Source organism: Geospiza fortis, unplaced genomic scaffold (assembly GCF_000277835.1).
Source record: "Geospiza fortis unplaced genomic scaffold, GeoFor_1.0 scaffold439, whole genome shotgun sequence".
In the NCBI taxonomy this organism is placed as follows: domain Eukaryota; kingdom Metazoa; phylum Chordata; class Aves; order Passeriformes; family Thraupidae; genus Geospiza; species Geospiza fortis.
In genome coordinates, this window is record NW_005054618.1 from 186505 (window position 1) to 196405 (window position 9901).

The 9901-nt window shown below is 51.1% G+C and overlaps 1 protein-coding gene across 1 annotated transcript in view; it reads left to right on the top strand.

The window, feature by feature from the left end:
- The first annotated feature begins 1574 nt into the window (after positions 1–1574).
- The window catches only part of PRPF3 (pre-mRNA processing factor 3), a 9172-nt gene continuing 845 nt past the window's right edge, over positions 1575–9901 (top strand). Inside the window, exons 1-12 of the mRNA XM_005430316.3 lie at positions 1575–1734; positions 2670–2800; positions 5982–6128; positions 6230–6313; positions 6420–6640; positions 7300–7606; positions 8185–8351; positions 8779–8861; positions 8971–9114; positions 9311–9410; positions 9512–9625; positions 9730–9848. Coding sequence (XP_005430373.1) covers positions 1590–1734; positions 2670–2800; positions 5982–6128; positions 6230–6313; positions 6420–6640; positions 7300–7606; positions 8185–8351; positions 8779–8861; positions 8971–9114; positions 9311–9410; positions 9512–9625; positions 9730–9848 — 1762 coding nt within the window. The 5' untranslated portion in view covers positions 1575–1589. The remainder of the gene's footprint in view (positions 1735–2669; positions 2801–5981; positions 6129–6229; positions 6314–6419; positions 6641–7299; positions 7607–8184; positions 8352–8778; positions 8862–8970; positions 9115–9310; positions 9411–9511; positions 9626–9729; positions 9849–9901) is intronic.

The following is a 9901-nucleotide window of genomic DNA, read 5'->3' on the forward strand; positions in this document are numbered from 1 at the left end:
CCGTGTCTCCGGAGCTCCGTCTGTCTGTCCGTGTGAGGCAGACCCGCGGCGGTGCTCGGCCGCGTTCATTGATCCCGATGCCGGTTCCGGGGGTTGGGTCCCCTCCCCACGGTGGCTCCGCTGTCCCGGTGCCACACGGGAACAGCCGTGAAGCGAAGCTGCTGCTTCCCCGCTAGCTCAGCTCTGGTGGAGCCTCACCCGGCTCTAATTACACGAATTTTGTGGTTTATTACGGACGCGCTCGGTGCTGTTGGTGTCTCGGCGCTGTAATTTGTTAGTCCTGCTTGTCCTCAGCCTCTGCCGGCTCAGAACTCGTGGGGGAAGCGCCAGGATCCGGCTTTGGGCTGTGTTTGAACCTGGCTGTAAGGAAACTGCCGGGAAAAGCAGAACCTGCAGAGGTTTCCAGGCTCTGGAGGGAGCAGCAATCACCTCCTGGGACTGCTCGTGGACCTGGAATCAGGGGCTGTGTTAGGAATGAACCCCGGGACCCCAATCCCAGAAAGGATAACTGACCTCAGACCCCAATCCCATGAAGGATAACTGACTCCATTCCCATTCCCAGAAAGGATTCCTGACCCCAGACCCCAATCCCAGGATGGATTCCTGACCCCATTCCCAATCCCAGGATGGATAACTGACCCCAGACCCCATTCCCATTCCCAGGAAGGCTTCCTGACCCCAGACCCCATTCCCCGGTGTCCATTCAGCCCCACCTTGGTGCCGAGCTCCAGCTCAGCCCTAAGGAGATTTCCCCAAATCCTATTAGGGCTCAGTTAAAAGCAGTTGCAGCCACAGCCCAGGCTGTGAGTGAGGGGATGTGAGTGTCAGAAACCAGCCCAGATTCGGGGCTGCACCTTGGGGAAGGGGCTCAGGTTGTTTTGTGGGGTCAGTGAGAGCAAGGGGGGTTCTCCTGTCCCACATGTTCCCCTCACAGTGCTTCTCTCTTTCCCAACCCCATGGAGGGATTTGAGGGGCTCAGACCTTCCTCCTCGTGGGGTTTGCCTCATTTTAGCCCCAAAAAGCTTTTCCCAGCCATGGAGCTGATCCTGAGGGAGGAGGTGATTGTAGGAATGTGCCTCCTCTTGACAAAGTGACTAAATTATCCTTTATCTCCTAAAAAAAATAAAAAGCCCAGAAGTTTCTTTCTTCATTTAGGTGAAAGGACACTTCACATAAGATTTTAGAGACTTCACCTCAAACTTAAGGATAGGAAATTGGACAGAAGAAGATTTTAGGGACTTTACCTCAGCCTTAAGGATAGGAAATTGGACAGAAGCCAAAAGGTGTCACCTAAGCAATTAATTAGAAAAAGAAGAGAACTAATTGCTCTTGTGGGGTGCTTTACTAAGAGCAAGAGCCTCTTCAAGAGCCTCTAACTCGAGTTTTTTCTCTAAAGAGCTTTGTTATTTTGCCTTTTATTAAAACTTTTCCGTTTCCCAACACCACCTACTGATTTCACACCACCTACAGTAGCAGAGCTACCTCAAGCGTGACACATTTCTCCAAAAACTCATCTCAAAGAGATGATTGGGACGAGGTGATGAAGCCCAGGGCTCTGTTTGACGTTTCTCCTTGCAGCCTGAGCAGAGATGTCTCTGTCCAAGCGGGAGCTGGACGAGCTGAAGCCATGGATCGAGAAGACGGTGAAACGAGTGCTCGGCTTCTCGGAGCCCACCGTGGTCACTGCTGCCCTCAACTGCGTGGGCAAGGGCATGGACAAGAAAAAAGCAGCTGGTATGTCCAGAGCTGGCCTTGGAAAACACCCCAAAACCTCATCAGGGTGGAGGGGAAGGGGTACAGGGCAGTTCTCTCAGGTGAGGAGGGGAAAATCTGTCAGACCAGACTCAGCTGGAGGCTTTGGGATGTGTTAAAAAAATTCAGTAAGTAAAAATTAATTCCTTATTCAAGGAAATGGTGATGGAAAACAGCCCCAAAACCTCACCAGGATGGAGGGGCAGGGGCACAGGGTGGTTCTCTCACCCTCTGTGAGGTGAGTAGGAAATCCATCATGTCAGACTCAGCTGGAGGCTTTGGGATGTGTTAAAAAAATTCAGTAAGTAAAAAATAATTCCTTATTCAAGGAAATGGTGATGCAAAACAGCCCCAAAACCTCACCAGGATGGAGGGGCAGGGGCACAGGGTGGTTCTCTCACCCTCTGTGAGGTGAGGAGGGGGAAAATCTGTCAGGCTGGGCACAGCTGGAGGCCTTGGGATGTATTAAAAATAGAACAAGTAAAAATGAATTCTTTATTCAACAAACTGGAAATGGTAATTTAACCAGGGTGCTTTTTTTGCCCATTACAGCCCTACCAGACTCACCTGGAGGCCTTGGGATGTGTTAAAAAATACAACAAGTAAAAATTAATTCTTTATTTAAGGAACTGGAAATGGTAATTTGACCAGGGTGCTTTTTTTGCCCATTACAGCTCTGCTTTGCTTCTGCTTTAATCCCTTAAAGTTCCTGACAATACAATGCACACATCCCAGAGGCTTCCCTGTGTTTGTAGACTTGAATCACACTTGAATTGAATCACACCTGAAGTTTATAGACTTGGATCACGCTTAAATTTAAATGATTTCCATTTCCCAAGGAATCTCTGTGTGTTCTCCATCCTCTTGCCCACCTCGAGCTCAGAATTGTGCACTGATGGGATTTTCCTCTTTTGCAGACCACCTCAAACCCTTCCTGGATGATTCCACCCTGAGATTTGTAGACAAACTCTTCGAGGCAGTGGAGGAAGGACGGAGCTCCCGGCACTCCAAATCCAACAGCGACCGGAACAGGAAACGAGAGCTCAAGGTGATTATTGATTATTGATTATTAATTATTGATTGGTTTATTCCTGTGGTTGGGTGGCCTGCAGGCAGCACTGGTGCTCTGGCACACTCTCCTCTTCCAGAGAGGTACAGCTTGGAATGTTCAAGAGAAATGACTCCTCTCCGTGGTGAAGTGTGGGAGCCTTTACCTTGTGGTTCTCTTTCCCAAAGCCGAGCTGGAAGCCTGGCTTTGGTTTTCTGTGAGGCTGCTGGAGTGAATCCATGGGGATCCATCTCTCTTCTTCTCAGTGCTCCTTGTGCTTGTATTTTCATTTGGAGCCTGGGACAGCTGCTCCCAGTGATGTCCCATTGCTCCCTGTGCCCTGACACAGCACCTGGTGGATGATCTGGGGGGTTTTCGTTCCCTTTCTCCACCCAGAATCAACAATAGGTGGTTTTTGGCAACTCCTGTCCTAGCATAGCATTGATTCCAGCTGAGATTCCATTGCTCTGCTGTTTCTCCCTTGCCTGGGATGGTGAAAGGTGCATCCAAGGCTGTTTTCACTTCCTTTCTTCTCTTGAGGACTTTTCTCAGCATCCTGTAGAATTCCATTTTGCCATCACTCTGCCAAGTCTGACAGGCCCTCTCTGTGCTGCTCCTGCTCACAGTGATGTTCCTTTCACTCTTCCTGAGGTTCCTATTTTAGGGCAGTCTGGGTTTCCCCAACACTGAACCTCAGTGAGCCAGAGCAGTCCTGTTCAGGATCTGCATCTCTTTGGGACTCCTCATTTCCCTCCAGGAATTCTTTTCTTCCCTCCATGGCAGTGGGTGCTGAGCTGGTCCCTGGGGCTGTGGGAGTGTGAGGGTTGAGCAGGCCTGGAGGTCCAGGTGCTCCCCTGGGCATGGCAGAGGTGGGGACATTGGCAGTGCCACCACTTGGGGATGGCAGGAGTGTGGTGACAGCCTGCTGGGGAGAGGCAAGTGCTGGCAGAGGGATCTGTGATAGCAGCAGGGATCTGGTGATGACAGAGGGATCTGGTGATGGCTGCAGGGCTCTGTGATAGTAGCAGGGAGCTGGTGATGGCAGCAGGGATCTCTCACTGGCAGAGGGATCTGGTGATGGCTGCAGGGCTCTGTGATAGTAGCAGGGAGCTGGTGATGGCAGCAGGGATCTCTCACTGGCAGAGGGATCTGGTGATGGCTGCAGGGCTCTGTGATAGTAGCAGGGAGCTGGTGATGGCAGCAGGGATCTCTCACTGGCAGAGGGATCTGGTGATGGCTGCAGGGCTCTGTGATAGTAGCAGGGAGCTGGTGATGGCAGCAGGGATCTCTCACTGGCAGAGGGATCTGGTGATGGCTGCAGGGCTCTGTGATAGTAGCAGGGAGCTGGTGATGGCAGCAGGGATCTCTCACTGGCAGAGGGATCTGGTGATGGCTGCAGGGCTCTGTGATAGTAGCAGGGAGCTGGTGATGGCAGCAGGGATCTCTCACTGGCAGAGGGATCTGGTGATGGCTGCAGGGCTCTGTGATAGTAGCAGGGAGCTGGTGATGGCAGCAGGGATCTCTCACTGGCAGAGGGATCTGGTGATGGCTGCAGGGCTCTGTGATAGTAGCAGGGAGCTGGTGATGGCAGCAGGGATCTCTCACTGGCAGAGGGATCTGGTGATGGCTGCAGGGCTCTGTGATAGTAGCAGGGAGCTGGTGATGGCAGCAGGGATCTCTCACTGGCAGAGGGATCTGGTGATGGCTGCAGGGCTCTGTGATAGTAGCAGGGAGCTGGTGATGGCAGCAGGGATCTCTCACTGGCAGAGGGATCTGGTGATGGCTGCAGGGCTCTGTGATAGTAGCAGGGAGCTGGTGATGGCAGCAGGGATCTCTCACTGGCAGAGGGATCTGGTGATGGCTGCAGGGATCTGTGATAGGAGCAAGGATCTGGTGATGGCAGCAGGAGCAGGGCTGGGGCTGCAGCAGGGGACCCTTCCCCAGTGAAGCCACAGGAATGTCTGGCCTGAGCACTGCTGGTGTTCCTGCCTGAGCCAGAAGCTGGGTTGGGCAGCAACAGCAGAAACCTCTCCTTCTTCTCTTGGCTCCTGGCACGGAGAGAGATGTTCCTCCTGCCGAATCCTCGCTCTTCTCTCTGCAATCCCATCTCTTGGCACTCATCCATCGCGCTCTGGGTCTGTCTGGACCCTGCAGGAACACAAACTGGTCTCTGAGGTGGTCAGGCCATGGCAGAACTCTCAGACTGACTGACCCTGCCCAGACTGACCCCAGCACAGGCTGTGGCCAGGGATTTCTCCTGGCTCCTGTTGTCCCCATGGCGTTGGGCAGTGCTGATTCCCAGGGCCAGCTGCCGCTCCTCGGTTCACTCTGGGGTAGGTCATGGCTTGGGAAGGTCAGGAACTGAACGTAAAGTTTCCACACTTTATACTATGGGCAAGTCCTTTCTCTTGAACTTGTAGGTTTTCCAAGAAGTACCTGTGTGGCTGAGGAAGTGTCCTTGTAGGATATGAACCGTTGTAGTGAAGAAGGGATTGCAACTAACGCTCCCAACCGGTGTGTATATTTTCTTTTCAAATAACACCTTGACACACACACTACATCCAGGTTTCCACACACAAACCAGGCACTGGTGATGGAATCCACAGGGCCTGACCAGAGCTCTGTGGAAAATGTGCTGTGCCTTTTGGTTGGTGACCTGAGGCTGTTGAAAGCCCACCAGAGGGGCTCCATGTGCTCTCTGAGCTGTGCTTCTCTGGAGTGTGAGGGAATGCTGCAGGTGTCCCTCCACTCCCTGGGAACAGAGCCACATCCTCCTTTTGCTTGATAGGACAGCACAGATTCCTTCACCAAACCCTCTCAAATTGGTGGAAGACATGGAAATGTCTTTTTATCCCAGTCAGATCAGCTCTGGGCAGGCTTTTTCTGTCTTTCCACATCTCCTCAGTGCCAGTTCCCCTCTCTGAGCAGCCAGGGGAGCAGTGGTGCTGTTAGGCAGGCTCATCCCTGTGATGTCTCCTCCTCTTGCATGGACTTCATTGGTGTTTCTCTGGTGGGGGAGCAGGGCCCAGGCTGGGCTTGGGCTCAGCCTGCACGTGCCACCCTGGAATTCTGCGTTACGGAGCCGGAGCTGAGACATGCTGGTGGTTTCTCATCTCAAATCCTGCTCTGGGAGGAGAACATTTTGTTCTAACCACAGCTTTCTGCTGTTTCCTTACGTTAGGATGTGTTTGGTGATGACTCTGAGGTGTCCAAGGAATCCTCTGGTGTCAAGAAACGGCGCATCCCACGGTTCGAGGAGGTTGAGGATGAGCCTGAAGTCATTCCAGGCCCACCATCAGAGAGCCCAGGGATGCTGACTAAGCTCCAGGTCAGTCTTAGCTGGGCTGTGTCCCCACAGAGTGTAGAGCTTATCCTAACTTGTATCCCAAACAGAGCAAAGGAAAACTCACTGTCTGTTTTTTCCTACAGATCAAACAGATGATGGAGGCAGCCACGCGACAGATTGAGGAGAGGAAAAAACAGCTCAGTTTCATCAGTCCTCCAACACCACAGGTAACAGGCAAATCCCCCACATCCCTGGCCCCTGTTTCAGCTGTGATATATTTGCCTGGGTCTGCTGGAACAAGCATGGATCAAAACTTCCTTCTCTTTTCAACAGCCCAAAATTTCTTCCTCGTCCCAATCGGAGCGGCTCCCCATCGGCAACACCATCCAGCCCTCTCAGGCAGCCACGTTCATGAACGATGCCATTGAGAAAGCCAGGAAAGCTGCAGAGCTGCAGGCCAGGATCCAGGCTCAGCTGGCACTGAAACCAGGGCTCATTGGCAATGCCAACATGGTGGGGCTGGCCAACCTGCACGCCATGGGCATCGCGCCGCCGTGAGTACCGGGGTGAACCCCAAAGGCTTCTCTGGTGAATTTGACAACCCCAACGAGGGGAGAGATGAGTGAATCTGACTCCATGTTCTTAAAAGGCTAATTTATTATTTTATATTATTATTAATATATAAAAGAATGCTATACTAAAACTATACTAAAGAATAAAGGGTACATACAGAAGGCTACAAAGAATGATAATGAAAACTTGTGATTCTCTCTTCATTGGTTATAAAGGAAAAACAATTCACATGAAACCAATCAAACAATCTCCATACCACATTCCAAAGCAGCAAAACACGGGAGAAGCAAATCAGATAATTATTGTTTTCATTTTTCTTTGAGGCTTCTCAGCTTCCCAGGAGAAGAAATCCTGGCAAAGGGATTTTTCAGAAAATATTACAGTGACACTTCTCCACTGCTGCTGGTTCCCCAGCAATGGCTTTAACTGCTGCTGAAGGAACAAATTTTTTATTAAAAGAGGTGAAATGGAGATTCCTCCTCTCTTGGCTGAGATTGGAGTCTTTTCTCCAAGGTTGGAGTCTCTTCTGGCAGTACAGATGAGCTGTAAAAATACAGAAACCATGAAAATAAGCTCAAATTTCCTTTGATTTAGTGCTGTATTCACATTTGAATAGAACATATCTTGTCCTGCCCCCCAGGAAAGTGGAGCTGAAGGATCAGACCAAGCCAACACCTCTGATCCTGGATGAGCAGGGCCGGACAGTGGATGCCAGCGGGAAGGAGATCGAGCTCACCCACCGCATGCCCACCCTGAAGGCCAACATCAGAGCAGTGAAGAGAGAGCAGTTCAAGCAGCAGCTGAAGGAAAAGCCCTCAGAAGATATGGAATCAAACACATACTTTGACCCCCGGGTCTCCATAACCCCGGCCCAGCGGCAGAAACGCACCTTTAAGTTCCATGAAAAAGGCAAATTTGAGAAAATTGCCCAGAGGTTGAGAACAAAGGTATCAGAGGTCTTGGGTAGGAGGGGATTCTCCTCTCTTGGGCTGGCTTTGATTCAGGAGTTTTCCAGTCAAATCACCTGAAACTTTTTCTTAAAAACCCTGGTTTTGTTGGGATGGTGTGTGCCCAAGTCAGCAAGGGGTTTTCTCACCACTGTCTTCACCTGTTGAAGGGCAAAATCTCCTTTTTTTGACAAAACATTGAAAGTTCCCAAGAGAACAGATCTCTGTCTGGCTGAGTGACCAACTCAGAAGTGGAGATTTAAAGGAATTTTGTTAAAATGCTCCAAGTTCGTGGGGAGAAGGGGAGAGAAAAAGTCCAGGGATACAATCCCTAGAGGGAGATTTAGGGATACAGTTCCTAGAGGGATTGTTCCTTTGGGAATGTTCCATGGTCCTGAAAGGCTCAAGAACAAGAGCAGAGCTTTGGCAGTCTTGGGAGCTTCCCCTCGCACCATCATGTGCTGTGTGGTTTCTCTCTGCTTCAGATTGTTTGAGGACCCAGATAAATCAGCAGGTGATTTGTGTTCAGCTCTTCACAGAGTTTTGGAATGACCTTTCTGTTCCATTTTCCTTCTCAGGCTCAGCTAGAAAAGCTGCAGGCAGAGATCTCCCAGGCTGCCAGGAAAACTGGGATTCACACTTCCACCAAATTGGCTCTGATCACCCCTAAGAAGGAACTGAAAGAGGGGGAAATCCCAGAGATTGAGTGGTGGGACTCCTACATCATCCCCAATGGCCTGGATTTGTGAGTATTTATTTCCAGGTGTTGATGGTTCTGCCACAGCAGGAATTCAGGAGCTGCACGGTGGGTGTGGGAAGCACATGGGAAATCAGGCCAGATATTTGTGCTTGAGCATCAAATTCCACCTCCATCTCCAAAATCCAGGCACTGGGTTTGCTCCCAAAGTTTCTCTGGGGGCTGTAGTAGGCAGCTGCTGTAGAGTTGGAGGGATATTTTAGCCCAAAGTTGGGGAAGTTTAGTTTTATTTCCAAGCATGAGTGTTGTGTTCACAATGGATGTGAGGCCCTGCTTCTGAACCCCAAAATGGGGGAAAACACCTGTACATTAACACCACCGTGGGTCTCCTTCATCCCCTCGAGCTCTGGGTTGGGATTTGTGCAGGAATTCATGCTGGCAATTCTGCCATGATGCCCAACTCTCTCCTTTCTAGAAAAGGTGGCACGACCTCAAAGAAAGACGAATACTTTGGGATCACCAACCTGGTGGAGCACCCAGCCCAGCTCAACCCCCCGGGTATGGCCCTGGCTTGGGGGCACCCAGCAGCCCCATCCCCTCTGTGTGGCACTGCCTGTGTCCCCCTGGATCCTCCAGGCACATTCCTGATGGTCTCATTTCCCTCCAGTGGACAGTGACACGCCGGTGACCCTGGGTGTGTATTTAACAAAGAAAGAGCAGAAGAAATTACGGCGCCAGACACGGCGAGAAGCCCAGAAGGAGCTGCAGGAGAAGGTCAGGCTGGGCCTGATGCCACCACCAGAGCCCAAAGGTGAGTGAGAGCCAGGCCCTGGGCAGGCTTTGAGAATGCTGACACAGCAGCACAGCCTTGGTGGGATTCCAGGGATCTGAAATCCACACAGACACTGAGGTTTATGTTTTTGCAATTGTTCTGATGGGAAAAAGCTGTCCAGTGGGAGCCTCTCTCCAACAGGAGCCCTCCCAGCACCTCTTCCATTCCCTTGCAGTGAGGATTTCCAACCTGATGCGGGTGCTGGGCACAGAAGCTGTGCAGGACCCAACAAAGGTGGAAGCTCACGTCCGAGCACAGATGGCTAAGAGACAGAAGTAGGTGGCACCTTGTACTGTGACATTTTGGGACAATTTTGGGTAGATTTAGTGCTGGTGTTTTGTTTAGGAGCAGTCTTTTCAGTGCTGTTTGTTTCCAGGGCTCACGAGGAGGCAAACGCAGCAAGGAAGCTCACGGCAGAGCAGCGGAAAGCCAAGAAGGTGAAAAAGCTCAAGGAAGATGTTTCCCAGGGAGTTCACATAGCTGTGTACAGGTGAGTGAGCTCAGAGGGATCTCACAGGTGAGCTTGGGGGACAGAGGGACCTCTCAGTTCTGCTTTTTCACAAATATTTGAATTTTTTTTCATCTTTTCCTTAGGGTTCGAAACTTGAGCAATCCAGCAAAAAAATTCAAAATCGAGGCGAATGCTGGGCAGCTGTACCTCACAGGAGTGGTGGTTCTGCACAAAGATGTCAATGTGGTGGTGGTAGAAGGAGGTGAGGACTTCTAGGCAGGCTTGGGTCACCACAGAGCATTTTGGAGCTTTCCT